The 21,827-nt window shown below is 46.1% G+C and overlaps 1 protein-coding gene across 2 annotated transcripts in view; it reads right to left on the reverse strand.

Moving 5' to 3' along the window:
• Positions 1-299: 299 nt before the first annotated feature.
• Positions 300-21,827, reverse strand: part of CYRIA (CYFIP related Rac1 interactor A) — a 42,559-nt gene continuing 21,031 nt past the window's right edge. For both annotated transcript variants that reach the window (XM_087823361.1, XM_087823362.1), the window contains 9 exons: positions 10,682-10,803; positions 9,320-9,425; positions 8,296-8,432; positions 7,768-7,845; positions 7,471-7,587; positions 7,301-7,380; positions 5,804-5,930; positions 4,880-4,950; positions 300-3,343 (listed from right to left, as the gene is read on the reverse strand). In XM_087823361.1, the coding sequence (XP_087679487.1) occupies positions 3,280-3,343; positions 4,880-4,950; positions 5,804-5,930; positions 7,301-7,380; positions 7,471-7,587; positions 7,768-7,845; positions 8,296-8,432; positions 9,320-9,425; positions 10,682-10,803 (902 nt within the window). In that variant the 3' untranslated portion in view covers positions 300-3,279. The remainder of the gene's footprint in view (positions 3,344-4,879; positions 4,951-5,803; positions 5,931-7,300; positions 7,381-7,470; positions 7,588-7,767; positions 7,846-8,295; positions 8,433-9,319; positions 9,426-10,681; positions 10,804-21,827) is intronic.

The following is a 21,827-nucleotide window of genomic DNA, read 5'->3' on the forward strand; positions in this document are numbered from 1 at the left end:
ATCATGTGCTTATCACCCACACAACCTCGAACATCACATAAAAGAGGTGCATTTTTAAATATATGTACCAAACTTTAATTTTCATTTCACGCCCAAAACTTCTGTACAAAAAGAGGCAAAGCAGGCAAAAAAATTACAATTACTTTAGCAAACAATATATGACAACCGTAAACCAGATTTGTGAATGCATCAGCCTTGGTAGATGTAGTGGGAAACTGAGCTTCAGAGTGTTTGTTTCTTTAAGACAAAATCCCAATATTTATTATGAACACCTAGAAAACGCAGCTGTCTAGGATTGAATGAGAGGTCTCTGAGTTCTACTGGACAGTTGGATCCTAAAATGGAGTAGGTTTTGTTATTCTTTTGAGGAAGCATGAAATTATTTTTACTTCAATGCAATGATGTACCAAAGACTTCAGTCTACTATTAATATCTTGATATAATGGTAACGACTAGGAGCAAACCTTGGTGAAGCATGATATCAACTAATAGTTATAAGATAATATCCAAGACTGTCTTTCTGGTCATTAATTAATATGCCAGCCTGAATGGGTCACCACAATTCAAACATTTATTGGCACTTTTTCTGTTTTTTTTTTTTTTACTACTAATTCCTTGTGGCTCATGAAAGGTTTCTGAGAACAAAGTTACGAGGCCAAAATAGCGGTGGTTCGGAGAAATGTAATTTTCATTTTGTTGCTTGCCCCCCAAATAAATATTGGAGTAATGGAAAACGCTGTTTATTTGAAAACTATGAGACATCGAATATGAAATATAGTTGACATTGACATGGATACTGTCGCTAGCACTTTCCCCAAAGCCACCCATGGGTCTTGGATGCACGTGCATGCAGCACAGGAAAGATGATTGCTCGAGGACTCCCAATGCCCGGAGGACAGACTGTTAAAAGAATTTGTCTCCCACGATAGCTCTGGAGTGGACCCAAGGTCCATCGCTGTCCGTGATCACAGACATTCAGTTAACCTTCCTCCCGATGTCCAGACCCTGGGCTTTTGAGAATCCATATACTGGTGGCTGAATCTTGGCTTCGAGATACGATGACCTGGCTAAATCGGGGCAGGCCAGCAGCCCCTCCCATATATTTGGTCCCTTTTGATAGAAAGTCTAATTAAAAATTATACACATGCTCAGCTATTTCCTCTGCAAGTCCCTGCCTCTTTCCAAGACTTTCCTGATAAAGGGGGAAACTGGACCCAAGAAGGATGAACATTCAGTGCCTCTATGTTTCTAGTCTTGACAGTTGTCGCCCAAGGATACTATGTGGCTGCCAAATAGAAGAACTTTTCTTAAGCTGAATATTTAATGAGTTTGTTCACGCATTGTCACCCCATTCTCTGGTAGGGCATTAGCATCCCTAGGCTTGGAAAGGTCTTGAAGGCCATCTAGTGCATTTCGATGCTGGTGGGAGAGCAGCCATCCAAGCAGCTGTACTGGCTCAGCTTGAACAGCTTTAAGGAAAAGGGTCTTTCCCCTCTCTGTTGACTGACATGTAGATACAGACCACGGAAACAGTTTTGCCACTTGGCTGGATTTCTTTGTTGAAAATAAAACAAAATAAATGTATGTCTCCCTTTTCCTTGGAGGACTCAAGGGAATGCCAGCTGGCCACTAAAGTCTGGGAAGCGATGGTGTGACAGCTTATTTCATGGGATATTGTGAATGACACTGGGCTCTAAGGTACCCAGACCCAACTTCTGGAATTATCATTCACTGGGTAACTCTTCCTGTCTACCAGAAATAGGTAAGTAATTATGTAGGCCAGGCTGAGGATTTGTTTTAAAGTATCCAGTCTCATCCCATAGTAGGTATGCATAGGCCACATGGTGGAAAGGAAAGAGCATGGAGTTGGGAGTGAGGCATCCTGGATTCTAGTCCTACATTGGGGTGGGGTCCTGATTGACTTCGCCCTCTGTCTCATTTTTTCCATTGGAGATTAGATTTCCACGGTTTCATTCTAAGCTCTGATTTTCAGACAGAATGACCCTAGGCTTTGTCATATGGTCAATCATCAAGCTAAGGTGGGTGATGCTTACTGGACTCTCGTTACGAAGGACGAATGTAGGAGTCGGTCGTTTCAATGACCCGTAGCCTTAGGGGGCTCTTGGAGATTGTCTGTTTTCACTGTCCATTTTATAGATGAGAAAGGTGAGACACAGAGCTTCAGTGAATTTCCCAAGATCATGCTGTGACTCAACAGGGCTAGAACCAAATCCAGGAACTCTGACCAGGCTCTACACACTGCAACAAGTTCGCAATGGGGCCAGGAAGGAGCTGCATCTGAAAGACCAGGAAACCAGAAAATGTAGATATTGTTCCCCTCCAAATCCCCCCCATTTTCTGGTAACTAACCAAGTACCCCAGGACTCTACTGTCACATGAAGGGCCCACAGAGAACAAGGCTCCCATTAGGAGAGGCTGTGCGCCCAGCACTACGCGAACGACTGGAGCGTCAGCAGACGTACCCACAGTTTCAAAGCCAGAGCTCCCCTTCCTTGGCCTGTGCACAGGCGGCTGAAGCAGAGAGGGGGCTCCTGTTGCCTGGGCGCCCTCCCCCCACTTCCTAGACAGCCCACCTCCGACGGCCCACCTCTGACGGCACGCCTGTCTACTCTTCTCTCATTCAAACACAGGTGACTTTCCTCTTGCAAAATCGAAAGGGATCTTTAGAGGGACGTAAATCCAGACAGAAAGGGAACGTGTGATGAATGCAACGCGTGCAAACAGAAAGGCCGCACGCGCGGCTGGCAGTCTCGGGAGAGAGGGGCGTGCTGAGTCCCAGGCACGTGGGCTGGACTCTCCACAAGCGTTTTCCTTCCTCTGGATTCCTCTCTCCAACTGTCAGGATATCAGTCGTGTTTCTTGTAGCTGAGCCAACCCAGGAAATCAAATACTTTGTGTTTCTATCACTATACTTCCCAGAGAGATTACACATCTAGAATTTAAACACTACCACAAACTATTAGCAATTGCTGATGGTTACAGGTGTAGTTAAAGGGCTCCAGGGGCAACGTTCGACGCCTCCAAATTTTGCCTTTGGAGGAGGGGGTTGTGTTTTAGACGTCGAAGGTAAGGCTCTCCAGTCAACGTATGCTCTGCTGGGCTGAGTCAGTCGGGATACAAACGAAGGTCCATATATTTCAGTGACAAGAAGGAAACGGTTATGTAAATACACAAGTATTAACATCAATCTGTATTAAATTATGTAAACATATACATCTTCTGAGGTCAGTACATAGAGCCTCTTCGCGGAGCAGCGCCTTACTGGAGCATTGCTCGAATCTGTTTGGAAGTCGATTCATCATTCAAGTGCTTTGTAGTGAACCTGGACAGAGAGAAAACGAGGGAGTTCACTGTGCAAATAGTGCTCTGTGAAAGCGTCGGCAATGGCTCGCTGGCCCATCTTTGCCTCGGGAGACACAAATGATATTTATAAATCAAACCTGGGCCTGGTCTTTAGGCAGAGAGCCGCAATCCAATACCCAGACTATTCTCCTACGGACTGAAAATTCCATTCTTCCTTCCATAGGAATTTTGTATTACGGTTATTAAACAAATACATCAACTAACCAAATAATTACAGAGGAGATGTTAAGCAATCTCATTTTCCAGGGAGGCGGACGTCCCATGATGGGATCTTGGCCACCTAGGCTACCCCTAAGTCACGAATTTCAAAATATGGATTTGCATTACAACATAGCACTAAAGTAATTTCTAGTTTTCTATTTTCTCGGCAACGCTCATCTTCATTGACCCCACCAGGGGGCACACATGGAGGTGAGCAAATCAAAATAAGAAGTGATGCAGTCCGCATCCTCACATTAACCTGGTGCAGAAATAGTTTATGGAAGGAAAGGAGAAGTAATGTAATAAAATCATGACCGCATCCTAGGCTCTCCGCGTGAGTTTTCATTTCACTCACACAAACTCTTGGCAAGAGAGGTTATTTGCCTCCATTTTACAGATGTCAAAGCTGAGATTTAGAGGTTACATGACCCATTCCAGACCACAGAGGTGGCCATGAGGGATCTGTGAACAATCTGGAGCCAGGTCTGGCTGCCTCAGAAGCCTGTGCTCTCTCACTTTATCACAGCGCCTAGGGGACACACACGCCAGCACTCAGGGGACCCACAGCCCCCCACAGCGCACTGCTCTAGGAGTTTTGCTTGACTGAATAGAGCTGTAGAGTTCAGACACTTCAGTAGCTAGAGTCTCTTTACTGAGCGGGAAAGCCAGCCTTCTGTGAAAACCTTGGCTGACCCTCAGAATCTGGAAGGCTCTTAGGTTAATTCTACAACTGTCTGGAACAATGACAACGCAGAAGCCACAACGCAGGATCAACCTCAGCGTCTTGTGCATTCATTTCAGGTGCACCTCAGGCGCTTCATTTAATGGGTGAGGAAAACAGATGAGCCTGACTTCTCTGCGCTGCGATGATGAAGTGAGATGGTGTGACAGGGAGCTGAGTATAAAACCTAGGTGTGGCACGCAGGACCTGGGATGGGAAGCTGTTTCGTCTGACGAGTCCCTACTAACCACAGCCACAAAGCAGTGTGGCCGGGAGTTAGGCCCATGACCTGGGTGGGGTCACCCAGGCCGGGGCTGAGGTCCTAGCTTGGCCATCTGCTGTGCCGCTTTTGGCAAGTTACCTGACTTCCCTAAATCTCAGTTTCTGCCATCTGTAAAAAGGAGACGATAGAAATGGTGCTGACCTTACAGGTTGCCGGGAAGAGCAAATGTGTTAGAATACGCAAGGGGTTAAGCCTGGTGCCCCAGCCCTCAGTCCCCAACAGCATCTAAATCTGCAAAGGATCTGAAGGGCTGGCCGCCCCTGGCGAGTCTACCAGAGGCTGAGGCTCACCTGAGGGCATTCAGCAGCCCCTCCACGCTGTCTGGGGCCTGTTCCTTCAGAACCTTTATGCAGCCTTTCATCTGGGAGAAAGCACAATGGTCGTTACTACCCTAGGAATTCCGTCCACAATCACACCTGCCCATTATATTTGCCCCTCATATCACACTATTCCTGCTCACGGAAATGAAACACAGGAATGACCAACAGGGTGGGATCAAGCTGAGGGATGCGGAGATTTGGTTCCTCTCCCAAAAGAGCTGACAGTCTCGTGGGAGAAGAGAGACAAACAGCTCATATGCCAGTGTGACAGGCGCTCCGGTCCAAAGTGCCGAAGCAGCAATCTTGGTCTAACACAGATTAGACCAAGGTTGTGGGAGCAGTGGGTACCCTCTGGGAACTTCTAGTTCTATTCTGGGCTGATGAAAGTCGTGGGTGTTAGTAACAAGATGCAGTCCGGGATGTAGTCAGGGCAGGATTCATCGTGGGTTTCACAGCGAGTTAGGCAGTTAGGGGCGTCTTCCTGTAGAAAACGCCCTTGGCAGGTGTTAAACAATCTAGCAATGTGACTAATATGGAAATGGACCCGAGGCCGCAAGACTGGAGAAAGGAGGAGCAGTGAGAGCTCCTGAGGGTGTGCAGTGTGAGAGAACAGTGGGCGTGGAGCATCGGGCAGAGGTGGAAGATTAATCTGAGGTCCTGTCCATAGGACTTGGTGACTTGACAAGATCTGAAGGGGGAGGGGGTCAATGGGGGAAAAAAGGGGGACATCTGTAATACTTTCAACAATAAAGATAAATTTAAATAAAAAATTAAACAGGATCTACACCCTAAAAAAAAAAAAAGAGAGCAAGCGAGCTGCCAGGATGGGGCTTGTATCCTGGAGAGGTCACTCTTGGGGGGGGGGAGGAAAGTACATTTCGTAGCTGTTCTTACATCGATCTTGGACGTCTTGCAGAACGCTCCCACGGGGTGGACGTGGTCGTAGAGGATGATGACCCCCACCATGACCCTCATGCAGAACATCAGCGTCTCCTCGCTCGTAAACCTGCTCCTGTACTCCCTGGGAGAGAGGAAGCCGCAGCGGTTACTGCCCGGCCCGAGCGCGCTCCTTGCTGGCTCTGCGCCCGCTGCTTCGGACTCCGCGGATCCTCTCCTGAGAGCAGCCCAGACCTGCCCCCACCAGGTTAATATGCTCTTCGAGAAGCCCAAGGTGATCATTCGCCTTGAATGCATCCACCAGCAGCTCAGTGTGAAAATAAGGTAAATCAGAGGCAGTCAATTCTCTTCTCTCCTGCCCTTCAGGAGCCAGCTCACTGCGTACATCACTCCCCGCCCATCCATCTTGAATATTTTATAGCGGTTCCCTCTGGCTGTCCAAGATGCTAGAGAGTAATGGCTTCATTACAGAGAAAGAACCACGCTCGCCTCCACCGAGCAGCGACCGTGTCCCCAGCCAGGGTAGCTCAGATGCAGGCTGCAGGCTGAATTCGGCTGCGGAGGATCCCTCTGAGAACCCACGCGCCGTTCCCTGGGCTGGGCGCATTCGTGAAGCCTGAATACTGTCTACTTACCCTGACGGGGGCTCTGCTGATTCAGATAGCTCGGGCCAATACTAGAGGCTTTCTTAATATCTGTTTCTTTATGAATGGGCCCCTCAATGAAGATGATTGCTATTTTGTCTTGGAATAAATCTTGACTTTGGTATAAGCAAGATATTTGAAACTAATGTCATCCTACACTGGAACAGGACATCACATTTTATAAGGCATTTTTGGTCCCTATGGGCCTCCCAAACACTCTGCAACTTAGATGGCTTTATGAGAATGTCACCTTGTGAGGAAACCAGGCCCAGGCAGTTCAGACCACTGGTCTATGGGCCCGGAGGGGGCTACAGATATAAGTGGAACCCCTGGCTTTTGAATGTGGATTTCCTCATGACCATGCTGCCTAATCCTCAACAACCTCAACCATTTTTAAATCCAGCAACCAGCTTAAATACAAAGGAACTGCTGAGAGAGAGACAGAAAGAGAGAGATCTTTATCACCCTCTTACAACCGTCTTACCACTTCTCCTGGTTCTAAACCTTCTTTCCAATCTTTTCTCCAATATATTTATAATAATACCCAGTTATTTCACCCAGTCCTCCACTTGATTCTTACACAATTTCTACAGCGTCTTTGACTTGAGTGTTGGTCTTGCCATCTAACAAGCTGTGCAAGCTTTTGAAAGTCAGCCTCAGCTTCCTCAGCTCTAAAATGGGATAACTACACCTACCACCCAGAGTTCTTTACGAGATTAATTCAGATAACAGATGTGTAAATGTTCACGTGCTGACCCAGCGGTTAGGTGTCAGCATCATCATCACTATACCAAGAGGCTCTGGACCTAGGTGAGCTCTGGACCACGAAAACAAATCTGATGTCACTTACGGCGTCTCCAGCATGACTTTACAGACACTCGTCATGGTGCTGAGGCAGTCTGTGGTGTTCTCTATGGGCAGGGTTTTGTTCTAAATGGGAGACACAAACGGACGTCAGCGCTGCCAGCAGCTTTTACGCGCAATTAAGAAAAAGGCACCTCGTGGCTCAGCTCCACTTACTTCGGAGACAAAGTGCATGGTGGCATTGCTGAGGGTCTTCAGCATGGGCGTGGCTTCTGCATAGAAGAGGGACATTCGATTGGCCATCTCGTTATTGACTTCATTCTCAATGTCTAGCTGATGAAAATAAGAAGAGAAGATGCATCTGATAAAGAGGTCGTCAAAAACCCCCAAACAATGTCCTCTGGAAATTGAATCACGGACAAGACTCTGTCCTCTCCCTGTGCCCTGCCTGACGCGGGCATCAGAAGAGACGCGGAGATCTGGTGGCTTTGCCCAGGGGCCCCGGGGACTCACGTGCATGTTGTTGATGCGATTGCGGCTTATTGTCCTCCTGTAGTAACTGAAGTCATTCTGAATGGCCGGGTTCCTCATCTGAAAGTCAGAGGGGAGGGGAGGTCATCTCGGCATCGGGGGGGATGCGCACTGGGAGCCCCGCACTAGGTGTGTAAATACAGCAGGCCTTCTCTTGGTCACGCGAGAATCGAAGCAGCTTCTGGTTGAAAATAAGTACTCGGGGCTTCATTGTCTAAATGCCGTTGTCACTATAGACTAGACTCCAAGGAAAGTATATTTGTTCTCAATGAGGAACAGACACTCGAAAGGTTTCTCTTGTTGCATTAAGCAGGTTTTGAATTTTCATGTGGAAACCACCCTCCTGTCCCTTTTAAGAGTGCAATTCTCACTGCTTTCTACGTCTCCCCGGGGAAGGAGCTGCACCTCGCTCATCTCCCTCTGTCCCCCACCCCACAGCACGGCGCAGGACCTGTACACAGCAGGCACTCGGCACGAGTGTGTTAAATTGTCAAGCACGTGTGGCCTCACCTTCAGCTCATCGAACCGAAGGGTGAAGTGCAGAATTTCGGCAAACTCCTTAGCCAGGGCCTGCTCCCGCTCCAGGTGTTGGGTTGGTGTGTAGGGTGGACAGGTCAGAGACTCTAATAAACTCTGAAGAGCTTTTTCTGGAAGTCAAAGGGGTAAATACATGTTTGAGGTGGCCTGCAGAGAGCCTTCAAAAAGCACCATTTGCAGCCCCAGCTGACGTTCTCAGAGACAACCTGATCCCTCATCGATCTGAGCGTCTTCAAACGCTCTCTCTTCCTGAAACACTGGTTCGGTTCGTTCAGCTACTCCTCTGGGTCTCAGCTTCAAGTTCCCTCAACATCATGGCTGTTACTCTCCTTGATTTCTCTGTTTCCCTCTTAAAACGCAGCATTCATTTATGGCAAAAGTAGAGCAGAACATGACTATCCCCTTCCTCATGCTAGACGCGTTAGCTAAGGAAAGCTCAGCGCTCCTGCTGAGGGGAGGGAGTGGTGACATCAGGTTGGCGGCCAAATTGGCCCTATTGCCAAGCAGGCTTGACTTTGCTCCGCCTTCTGCAAAGCCATCCTGGCCCTGGACAGGCTTTTATTTGTGTGTGTGTGTGTTTGAAAGCTTAAGGGCAGAACATTATGTTTGCTTTGCTTGTATTTCACTATATTAAATTTATCACATGACTCCAGCCAAGCAAGTTCCTCCCAGGTTAGCCGGTCGCCTGTACCTTCCAACTTCTCTGTCACCCAGACATGTGATCAGACCACAGTGAAACTGCTAAGAGTTGGACTTAGCTGAGAACAAGACCAAAGGGACCGCTGGTGGAGACACTCTAAATGTGCCGAGAAATTCAGAAGAGACACGGAGATGAATTGAAAGAAATAAAAAAGACAGGTGTTGTCCGTGGATGGCCTCTGGGGAGCTATAGCGGACGGACATGGGCACCTCCTAAGGCACCGAGCTCTTCCTCTGGCTTTCACCAGCACCACAGAGCTTCCCGCGTGGGACACGGACGCTGTAAACACGAACCCACCTAGCCTTATGGAGAACTCATAGAATCTCTTTAGCCTCACGACCAGAGGACACACTGCGTTCCAAGCTTTTTCCTGAAGCTGGATGTCATTGGGATTTTGAATTGCCTGGAAAAAATCACAGAATTGTTTAGAAGGAAGCAATAAGCTCCATGTCAAAACGACTTAAGATTGAGAGACGATTTACATTTCGAAAAACACAGTTTCTGATGTACTTTGCTAATGTATACTTGTTACACTGACATCAGTTCATCGGACTGTCCTCCAAAATGCTCAATGGAGATTTCAGCACTTGAACATACTGCAAATAGCTCTGTAATTAGATCCTGTGTCAACTTGTTTCTCTTATCTTAAATGTAAAAAATGCACATCTAATTGGAAGCAATGCAAACCCCCTCCATCATCATTTATCCTTCTAAAGTAGAGCTGGTGCTCATTACGAAACGACAATTCTGTAGGTCTTTTTCCTTTCTCCGTCATATGTATCACATTCCTGCCAGGCTGTGATGTTACCTAAATCACCTAAATTCATGGTGGCCCCCTAAGTAGAAAAACAACCTTTTAACAGGCTGCTACTTTCTTAGAAACCTTGTTTTGTCTGGGTTCCAGCAGCGGGAGAACTGTGACGTTAGTGGTGTTTTTTTCCAGAACAATTTTGGCAGCAGCCGCAGGTGTGTGCGCGCGCGTGTGTGTGCGTGTGTGCCTGTGTGTGCACACACGTGTATGTGTTGATACTTCCACAAAACTAATTATTTCAAATAAGAAGAGTGAGAAGTTTCTTGCCTTTAAGGCATTTTGAAGCCTCAAAAGCCCCAGGGACAATTTCCTTTTTTGTTTTGGTTGTTGCTTTGATTTTCATGTATTTATTTTCTTTTAATCTCCTAAGTCAGTTAAAAATGACAGACCTGCAGGCTACTAACAGTGAGATAGTTTATGACGGCTGTTGGTGGTGCTGGTGGAACCTGCCCAAATTATTACAAAATGTTGGAAAGTTCATGTAAACCCAGAGCTCAAGACTCGTATTTCAACTGTTGTTCAACAACTTTATATGTACGTTTCCCTCGAATGAAGTAACAGACTGAGAAATTATTGTGCAAATGGGAGTCCTGCAGCATTACATGCATGTTTGAGGAGAGGGTGGCTAACATTTTCATGGTCTACAGCAGCGTGTGCTCAGATTAACGTCCTAGGACAGAAGGGGCCGTTCACGCATTTGTTCAAGGGCCCATTACCACCCCTGTTCTTCCTGCGACACTAGGAAATACTAGGTCTATCACTTAATCTTGCTGTGCGTGTGCGTGTGCGTGTGTGGGTTTCCCTTGTCGTCCAAGGGTGCTGTCAGCTTGCTATTGTCATTGGCATACGTCTCGGATCTCTGGCCCCGCGCCCTTGTAGGCCTGCAGGTCGGCGAGGATGCTCTCGGAGTCCTGGAGGACGGCGCTGATCTGGTTCCATATTTCCCTCTCTCCTTCTGTGGGCTGGGCATCTGAGCAGAAGGGGAACAAAACGACACAGAGGGCTTGGGTTTAGACAGCTGGGCAGGGGTCGGCACGCAGCCCGACCTGGGAGACAGCCCTGTTTCATTCGGCAGGTTTGGTATTTACTCTTCAGTATAATAAGCTACTGGGAAAGGAAAGTTAACACAACTTCTGCCCATTACTCGGTGCGAAACAGTCATGAGTCTGCACACATGCAGCCAAGCATGTGGGAATCATTGTGGGTATGCCTTTGCTTGCTGAGCACACTTTCTGCACACCTACTATGTGTCAAGCAGTGTGCTGGGTGCCAGAAGGTATAAACATTGTCTTTTCGAGTCCACTTTTAATAGGAGAAGCTACTGAATATTTTCTATTACGATTAAAAATCTGTGAATCTGAGTATAGATGGGAAAAAAAATCCCCTTCCATATGAAGATAAGCTTAAAAGATTGGGTAACTGTCCGTCGGAGCCACGAGAGATGTAATTTTTCAGAGCGCAGTGCAATGTAGAACACGCCGAGGTTCCTCGTGGAACAGGAACTCAGGAGGCGCGGGAGTGCATTTCAAAGACACCTGTACTGTTCACCTTTGGTCTTGACCATGAATGTTACCCAGAAACACAAGTGATACATTCAAGCTTCCAAAAATGAAGAACACATCCTAACAGTCATGGAAGCATCCCCTTAGCTCCTCCATGAACTTTCACTTGATTACACCCCTGTAGCAATACATGCCCTTGTCCCAGGAGCAGTGTATGCAGCTGGGGGGTGAGTGCTGAGTGTGGTAAAGGCTGGGTTTTACTCAGCTCACGATACCTGTAAAATGGATCATCTGCCTGGGCTAGTAAGACCATTAATCTCCACCTGAAACAAAGCACTGCTCACGATAAAAAGAGATAGATGTCATTTCCCAAAACTCTGTTTTCAGAAATCTAAGTCCTGAGGCAGTGAATTCTTTCAGAAGACCTCATCACTGAAAGGGTCGCACAGAGTCATGCCTGGTCTAACTCTCCCCAGAACAAATCCCAGTTTTGACTAATCTTGCCTGAAGCACAAAGGGTTGATCTCGAGAAACATAATAAAACAGAATCCACAAGACAGGTGATACATAAGTGAGGCCCTGACCAAACTGAGTGTCGGCGGGAGGAGGGGTTCGGCCAGACGTGGCTGCTCCTGCTCAGTAAGCATCTGCCGGACCTACGCTAACCCAAGGCCAGGCCCTTGGGCAGCGGTGCCCACTGGGATTTTCAGACCTTTACTTATGAGGTCCTGCTAAGACCCAAAAAATTGGTAGAGTTACCTGGGAAATGAAGGGTGTAATTCTCTTTAGAAAAACAATGACTCTATAGATGATCTAGAAATGTGGCAAACTAGATGTTCTAAGAATGGGATGGATTGCAAGCAGGAAAGGAGGAGGGATTACTACGCGCACACCAGGGGTCAGAGAAGGAAGGGGTGAGTGTGGGCTGTGGGCTGGGAGGAGTGGAACCTGCTTAATGGAGCGGACGGGACCTGAGTGGGGCAGAAGGAAGGTGCGGGAGAGCCCCCATGGACAGCTTAGACAGGCGGGCGGCTGGGCGAGGAAAGGGACCTGCCAGGTTAGACAGGGTGTGGCCTGGGGACCAGAAGGGGGAAGACATGCATTGCTCCTTTACCTTTTGCAACCTGCCACGCTTTCCCACAAGCACTTGGTAAGTTTTCTCAGGTACAATGTTATCCACAAAATTACCCACCTTATAGTTTATCTTACCTGTAAGTGTCTTAAAACAGAAGCCTAAGAACCCACGGGCTAGGAAGCCCGAAACTGAAGAAAGCATTTGAGTGGAACAGAAATCCAGGGTAAGAAGAAAGTCAGGGGAGGAAATATGGGACAAAAATGCAGAACAAAGATCCTAGAAAACAAATAAAATCAAACACTCTAATCCTTTCCCTTTTTGATAAATGCGTCGGAAAAAAAATCACAAGCTAAACAAAGACGATTTTCTTCAAGATACGTATCTTGGAAGAGGAGGGAAAGAAAAATCGAGCCTGCGCCCAAGACTCCGAGGGCAGTGTATCTGAATATAATGATAAAGTAAGCGTAAGAGGAGAAGGCTCTTGGAAGCCAGAAGACGGGCCTTCGCTTCTCTGTCGCGTGGCTCTGTCTCAGCAAGCCTCCGCTTGATAAGTTTTAAACAAAACATAATTAAAGCTGAGTGGGCTGGAAGTGGGGTGCTGGGAAAACAAACTCCCAAACCCAGCCTTTTGTTGATCACTCAAACACAAAAGGAGAAAGATTTCTAAGTTTATTTTTAAAAATAGAGGGCTTAAGTACTTCCAAAATAAGCCGGTTTCTGATAGAGTGGCCTCAAAATAGTCCTGGCTGCATAGATAAGGGAGACCCTCCCTCCACCCCAGGTGAAGTGACACTTGGTGATACAAATCAACTCCAACACTGATGCGACCACAAAACCCTGGACAAGCAGCCCGGGGGCGGGGGGGTCACTTCTCTCTCTGAAACACGCGGGCGCAGTTGGGGGCTGTGGCGAGAACCTTCTGCCCCACAGCAACTCTCCCCTGGTGACTGGAGTGACCTGGGAAATGGGGCCCTCAGTCCCCAGCTCCTGTCTCTGGGAGGACGTCTCTCTTGGCAGATATCCCAGTGTCCTGCTTGAAATGTTTCCTGTGGCCCTGGCTGGCAGGGGTGGGGTGGGAGACATCCCACTCGCCGTCCCTCCTCTCATCCCGGCTTGGAAATGTGCCGGCTCGCTTTCTTCCATAATTCGTCAGTGTCACTGCGTGCCTGACTTCTTCCCCCTTCCCCTGTGACGGGACTGAGTCACCTCTGCTTCCAGTGAATCATTTGGTCCTCGATGCCAGCAGCATGGTCCCTGCCTTCTAGCTTTGTAAGATTCTCCAGAGACCAAATCCCATTGGCATCGATTTTCAAGGTAAAGATTGTTCCTGGGAGAAGCTCCGATCTGCCCGTCTGTCTCTCCTTTCAAATGGGAAAAGGGCTGAGTAACCCTAAGCGACATGTGGCATTGGCCCATGTCCCTGCGGAAGTCCATAATTCATCCTATTTTTACCCTGCGGCTAAATGATCAGTCAGGACTAATTAATGAGAATGTGACCCATCAGACTGTAGATCTCTGGCCTCGTTTCATTGGACATCGTATCTCCAGGGCCTAGCAAATGCCTGGCACATAGTAGATGCTCCAGAAAAATTTGCTGAATGAATAGTGGGCTGAATGATTTAAATATATTTCTCACACTATGTTTTGGAATGATTTTCCCGCGTACCTTTGAATTTTGCAGTCTTCGGAGATGAAGCTGGTATTTTTTTTTTTTTAAATATGTCTTTATTGATTTCAGAGAGAGGAAAGGAGAGGGAGAGAGACAGAAACATCAATGATGAGAGAGTCATTGATCAAGCCCACAACTGGGCATGTGCCCTGACCGGGAATCGAACCCCGATCGCCTGGATCCTAGGTCGACACTCAACCGCTGAGCCCCGCCCCGCCGGGCGAAGCTAGTATTTTTGTTCTCAGTGCCCCCATATGCCTTACAGATTGGAGACTCTCAACAAACACGTCACAAATCAACGAATAAATGAGGAAATTGACCAGGTGGCAGAGAATGTGGGTGTTGGGAAGCAGTGAAAAAATTTTTTAAAATCCAGTTACTTCTATATGCTGCTCCCTTGTCTCTTCGTCTCAAATGGCTATTATATCTCTCACTGTTACCATTAAGATATATGCATCTTCTTACAATCAAATTAGCTATCCACACTTGCATTAAGATGTGTGTTTTGAAATCATCTATCATTTATCTATGGCCTCAATGTCTCCTCAGTACAGTTAGTTAACACACTAATAGGATATTTGTTGAGTAAAAGTCTGCAATTATGTTTACTCTCCCAATCTTAAGGCTCAGCGTTTTGCTTTCTGGAATATTCCTCTGAGAGGCTTTGGGGTTTATAGGTTGGGTGTGCTCCATATTGGTAACCATATTTTTAATTTATTGTACCTTCTGATGTCAAGGAGAAACATCTTGAAAAAGACCTTGAAGAATTAGTGATTGAAAGGTTATTATATTTAACCCATCAGCAACCTCCCAAAGTATTTGCTGACTCAACACAAGCTCTAAACTACAGGTTTTGTTTTTCCATTTTAACACAAAGATAGACAGACCTGTAGTGAAAGGTACACACACACAGCGCCCACCCACTGCATTCCTGATGGAAATGGATCCATTTTTCCTGTGCAGCCAGTGAATTCTTTCATGACGTTTCTTCTGAGAATCACATTCTAAACTTATCATCATCGCCAATGATTTCATTGAAATTGAGGGGAGTGGTTACCTAAAGCCTGGCAGCTCCTGTCTAGCAATGAAGCTGTTAAAAATCGCTGTGATTTACACAGGCAATTTCAGAAACCAATACCTCCAGGCGCCTTGGAAGCAGCCCATCCAGGCCATTCCCCTGGCGATGATTTAAACCCGCCCTGGACTTGCTATTGTGGAAACTGCGGCGAGGTATCGTGCGCTCTGTGACCTTGAACACATCCATTCATTGTCAAGAACTCACTGACTGCCAAGCACCTTGAATTTTTAATGGAAAAAAAATTCCCTCATCAATTAAGAGAGTTAAACAGGTATTCATTTCATTTGCAGGGGACCTATTTATCCTTTGACTCGATTTGCTAGTGACAGTGGGTAGTCACTGTCAGCAGTTTGGTGTCTCCGGGGTCAGGCGGAGGCTTCCCCGGGAGGACTGGGGTATTTACGGAAAGCAGGATGCTTGGCATTCCACAGAGGGGATGGAGGGGAAGGTGGCTGTGTATTTTGTTTGTCAGGAATGAACATCTTAGGTGAACAGGCCCCAGGGCGGGACAGCAGGGCTCAACCCAGAGCCAGGCTGTCACATCAAAGGGGTCTTATCTTTGTCAATCAGCCAAAGGATCACTGTGTCTTCACAAGCAGCAGGAACACACACATACCTTCTCCTAACAACCTACGTGGGACCGTATAGAAAATCTGACTGAATCAAACAAGTCGACCAACGATAACACGAGGAGGGGACACAACTGACCTGGAGACATCTCTGACTGCGAAGGAATCCCTGGCATCTCACCAATAGGATATATCACGATCTCTTCCCACCACCCACTGTTGTATAAACACCAAGAAAGGTACAGAGAAAAGGACTGGCCAAAGCCATAAATTAAATCTATAGCTTTTCTTCCTAACCCACATCCTCACTCCTCCACCCCTCTCCCTTTCAGGGTAAACTAAGAAATATAAATAACTATCTGTTATTAACATTTGGGGATGTAAAATGGCAATGATTTATAGCAGCGTACTATAACTGCTTACAGAAACAACATAAAATCGCACAGGTCCATTGGAAAATGTAAGTGTGACTGGGGTGACATATTTATTTGTATAAGAACATTAGTCATCCCACACCAGAGCCCAGAGCCCTTTCCCATGGAACAGCCAATGAGGGATTGCGAAGAGCAGTGAGATTTGAGGTGCTTGAAGGCTTGTTTATTTCGTTCACATGCAATGGGATCCCTGTGATGTCATGGGGGAAAGGGGGGACTCCAAGAATGGAGTTTTTTGAAACCCAGGTCCTATTGCCAGATTTGCCACTCACTATTAGACCCCAGGGCAAACCAGTTACTCTCTCTGGGTCTCAGATTGAGTCTTGGTAGAGAGAGAAGCTAACAAGAGCCCCTTAATAAGAACCACCCCCCCCCCCCGACCCCATCTCCTCCCTGTATGGTCCTGCAGAGTCAGAGTGAAGATGTGGACATCGATGAAAAGCACTTACAAAGCAAAGGTACCAGAAATTTAAGGAATCGTGGTGAACGAGTCCTTGGGTTGGCATTCATAAATCGCTCCCCAAGTCTGTTTTGTTTCATTGGGGTTTCTTTGTTTGTGTTTTTCATTCGCAAAGTGACCAAAATGCATCTTAACTTCCCCCTTTCTCTCAAACATTATCTGGTGTCCTCTGAACAACCTCAGCAGATGCGAGGGTGCCAAAGGGTGACAGATGAAAGAAGAGATCGGTAGTGGCAAGAAGTGGTCTGTGTCAAACAAAATTTCCCAGATGGTCAGCTAATCTGACACCCTCTTTGCTTTAAATAGTGGGAGACTGGATTCCCAATAGGTCAAAACGTTCAGTCTTTCTGAGAGTACAATGGTTTGGAGGCTTAAGAATTTCTTTCTTTCTTAATAGCCTCACCCCGCCACGATTGTTCCTGGCATTCCTATTATTCCCATAAAGTTCGATTTGTCTTATAAGAAAATCATTTCGCAGTTGCTGTCCTCTAAGAAACTTGTCTTCAGCACAGCCTGGAACCCGTTCTTCTTCTGGCTCTCTGCTCCGGTACAGATTTCTCCTCTACCTGTGTTATTGTCTCTTCAATGTACTTGCGCCTTTATTTCCCCAATAAAATGACATAGTCTTTGAAGAAGAGGTCACGTTCTTCTAATGTTCCTATATTTAGGTGCCTAAGTCATCCCTCTGTGCCTTCCTGCCAACCCCCACCCCTGTTGTTCCCACTTGATGCTACGATGCAGGAGATGCTCTGAATAGTTATTGAATGAGCATCTATCACAAAATCGAAGTTCCTAAGCGTGTACTTCACACCCAGCCCCATGCTGGACACTGGATAAGACACACAAGGATAGACGCATAAGAGCCATCCGAACCCTCTCTGCAGGGGAGCTCTCCAGGCCGCCATGAGATAACACCAAAGAGACCTAGTTATGGAAGAAGGAATGGAGAACATGGGAACAAGGAGATACAAGGGATCTAGTAAAATCTCTCCCTCTCATGCATGTACACACACTTAAAAGATTACTGAGAGGTTTAAAATTAAAAAAATGTTGCCATGAGAAGTTGATAGCATATGTAGAAGCAAAACATGTAACACTCATACAAACGGTGGAAGGGTGGTGACTGGAAGTATACTGTGATAGGAATGATAAATTCTTCATGAAGTAAAGATATATTTGGAAGATAGATTTCCATAAATTAAAGGTGTACATTATAACATCTAAAATAAACAATAAGAGGCGTAAATAAAAAGTCAACAGAAAACACCGAAGAGATACCAAAAATTATTTGATTTCATTTGAAGGCAGAAAAACAGTGAGAGAGAAACAAAGAGCAAATATAACAAATGGAAATCAAAACCAAGAGAGATTCAAAGACAAAAATTAATTAAATGTACATACCATAATGAAATGCAAATGGATTAAACACTCCAATTACTAGGTAGATAGTATCAACTTGGAAGAAAATCGAGGGTGAGCTATGTGCCATTTGTAAGAACACAGTACACAGAAAAATGCATATACGATGGGGACACACATACCATGCAAACAACGAAGCATAAAAAAGCTGTTACGGTCAAAGCACAAACCGCTTCAGGATATATTCAAGAAAAGATATACAGGATCTCAAAAACTCTAAAACTTTGCTGAGTGAAATTAAAGAATATCTAAATAAATGGAAAGACATACCATATTCATAGGCAGAAAGAATCAATACTGTTTAGATGCCGATTCTCACCAAACCAATCTATAGATTGAGTATAATTATAATCAACATCCCGGCAAATTTCTTTTTTGTAGAAATTAAAAGCTAATTGTAAAATTTATTTAGACAAGGAAAGGAGCTGGAATAGTCAAGACAATCTTGAAAAAGAACAACAAAGTTGAAGGACTTATTCTCCCTCAACTTTAAAACTTATCATTTGTTACATTTTGGAATTAATTGGTGGAAAGGATCAAAAGAGCAACGGGAGAGAACAGAAAGACCAGGAGTAGCCCCACACGTATCACAGTTAACTAATTTATGGTAAGGACATTGAAGCAACCTATTTGAGCTAAAATAATTTTATATCACATAAGAAAATAAATAAATCCAGCACCCCTTTCAAAACATATACAAAAATTACTTCAGTATTAGTCGTTAATCTAAATGTAAAGCTTAAAATTCCAAAACTTCCAGAAGGAAACACAGTAGAATATCTTTATAACCTTGGGGTAGGCCATAATGTCTTAAAGATGACATAGTGTGCACTCAGTAGAAAAGAAAAAAAAACGATAAATTATACTTCATCAAAATTTAAAACTTCTGTTCATGAAAAGACATCATTAAGAAAATAAACAAATAATTACTGACGGCGAAAGTATTTGCAAGCTATTTCTCAAAGAAGACAGGTATCCAGAATACAGTAAGGAGCTCCTATAACTTAGTGGTATAAAGAAAAATAACCTGATTAAAAATGGGTGAAAGACCTGCATTTCCCAAAAATGATAAGCAAATAATCAATAAGCACATGAAAAAGTGTTCAACATTATCAGTTACCATGGAAATTCAGATGAAAACCATAATGAGATACATAAGAGAAAGACTGATAATACTCAACGTTGTAAAAGATGCAGAACACCCGAGCTCCCTTATCTTGTGGATAGGAATGGGAAACAGGACATCCTGTTTGGAAAACAATTTGACAGTTTCTTACAAAGTTGCACATAACTGACCCAGCAATCCCACTACGAGGTATTTATCCAAAAGAAATAATGCCCGGGATTCTACAAGAATATTCATAGCAGGTTTGCACATAATAGCCAAAAAACCTGGGAACAGCCGAGGTACTCATCAACAAGAGAGTGGAAACACAAACTGTCCTACAATCGAAGAGGACTCAGCAAAAAAAGGGGAGTGAACTACCGATACCTGCAGCAACAATGCGGGTTTTAATCTACTTGACCTTCTCCCTAGCTTGAGACCTTCCACTCAAGGTGGACAGACGCCGTGCGAAGAGCTGAGGAAGATGCCACCTGGAGCTGGAGCTCTGCACTCCTGCTGGGCAAGGGTATTAGGGAGGAGCTAAGTGGGGCCCCCTGTGGCCAGTTCTGGGGACCGTGGCTCTGGGCCTGGGAACTCGGGGGGGTGCTCTGTTAGCTCCCCTGTCCCAGACACTGCCCTGGGCTTAGTGCCTCACCTGGAGCAATAGTTAGATGTGGCTCCCAAACTGGCTGACTTTCAGAAACACCTGGGGAATGTGGGTGAAAGCAGATTCTTAGGACTGGGCCGCTGAATCAGAATTTTGGGGTGAGGGACAGAAAACTATACAAAAATAAGCTCTGCCACATGCTTCAAATGATCGTTGCAGTCTGGGGATCACTGTCGCGGGAAGGCGAGTGCCTGCCGCCCATTTCGGGCCATGCGGGTGAATTCAATCGAACGATTACCTCCAGGCTCACATCTTCCCATACACTGTCCCCCAAAAACCATCGCTCGTGAAAGATCAGGTTGCACTTTATTCCCCCCTGCCTCCCAGCCTTCAAAGAGGAAATGTGGACACGACAAGGAAGCAAAAGAGAAAAAGAAAAAGAAAAAGACCGGTGGGGTGAAAAAACAACAACGAAAAAGATGTTAAGTGGTTGTGCAGAAATGTGAGCACAAAGTGTAGAACTCATGGCAAAGGTCAAACAAGAATTTAAATCAGATCTACACAACTGGGAACCTAAGGACAGATGTGTCTAATTTTGTATTATATTTTGACCCAGCTTAATTATATCTATTTGACCCGGTTCAATTATATTCCATCACTGACTTCAAACAGAATATTCAGCTCTCAAAGCAGAGGTGCCAAATTCATTTAAGCTATTGCTACATGCTGTTCAGCCTTCCTTCCTCCCTCCACCGCTTACTCCTTAACTCTTTGCAATCCAGCCTCTGTTCTCAAAGCAGTAAATCTTAAATCTGCTCTTCCAGCGGCTACCGGAGGGGCGCAGCTCACGACCCGATTCGTCACCCCCCTTCCAAGCCTGTCCTTGACTAGGCCAGAGCATTTGAATCCACTTATGCTCCCTTCTTCTTGACCGTCTGTGCTCTCCTGGATCCAGCCGTTCTGTTCCACTCCTTCACGGGGCCAGCATTTGCCACTAAGTCTCACTCGGTGATCGGCACTCCATGCTCAACAGGAGCTAAGTTCTGGGTCACAAAACTGAGTGGGGCCCAGATTCTCAAGAATCTCAATTTAGCATGGTATCTTTCTCCCTCTAAAATGCAGCCTCTTATCTCCCTCTCTCTCCCTCTCCCTTCTTCCCTCTGAAGTCAATAAAGATATATTTAAAATAAATAAATAAAATCAAATAAAATGTAGCCTCTTGGGGATTAAGAATGGTATGGTAGCAGACTGAGTGGAATCTACATTAACACTGTCCTGGGACCAAACTGGAACTACAACTAAAATATAGAAAAACCATCCTGAATCATCAATTGCAACTGAAGACGAGCCGCAGAGCACCCTCATAACCAAGGGGGAAAAGGGGAGACCACACAGAGACAGTAAGGGAGTGTGGAGGCACAAGAGGGCTGGCTGGGCTGAAGATCCGAAGGAGATCTCAGCTGTGGGGGCCCCCACGGAGGACTCTGGGGCCTAAACCCCAAGCTGGGCTCCCCAGCCCAGAGCACCAGCACTGAGAAAGGTGCCCACATAACATCTGGCTGTGAAAAGCAGCCAGGTTTCTGTCTGCCAGGGAGACGGCTGGAAATGCAGGCCCCCTCTTAAAGAACCAATGCACAAAGTTTCCTGTGCAGCCACTCACCTTGGGCTCCGGCGGAGGGGGGGCGGAGTGCACTGGAGCTGTGTGAGGAGAACCTAGGGCTGTGGGCTCGGAGATAGAGCTCGGACGGCATCCATCTGGATTCCTGCGCCAAGTCATTCCCGCAGACTGCAGAGGCAGACATTTACCTTCCATGCAGCTTTTAACCTCTCGCCCCACCCTGAGGAGTTTCTGCAGCCTGGGGCTTGTTAAGAGACTGAAAGCAGTCAGCTGCCCCACTCCGTGGAGTTTCTACAGACTGAGGCTCATTAAGGGAATCAGATTAATCAGCCTCCAGGCAGAGGCGAACCTCAGAGTGCTTTGAGTCTTTGCCTGATCTGCTTCTGGACCCAGGCCTTGGAAAAGCAGACATTGGTGTGTATCTTGGTCCTGTCCAACTGTACCCAGCCCCAAATGAG

Source organism: Miniopterus natalensis, chromosome 13 (assembly GCF_054644295.1).
Source record: "Miniopterus natalensis isolate mMinNat1 chromosome 13, mMinNat1.hap1, whole genome shotgun sequence".
Classification (NCBI taxonomy): domain Eukaryota; kingdom Metazoa; phylum Chordata; class Mammalia; order Chiroptera; family Miniopteridae; genus Miniopterus; species Miniopterus natalensis.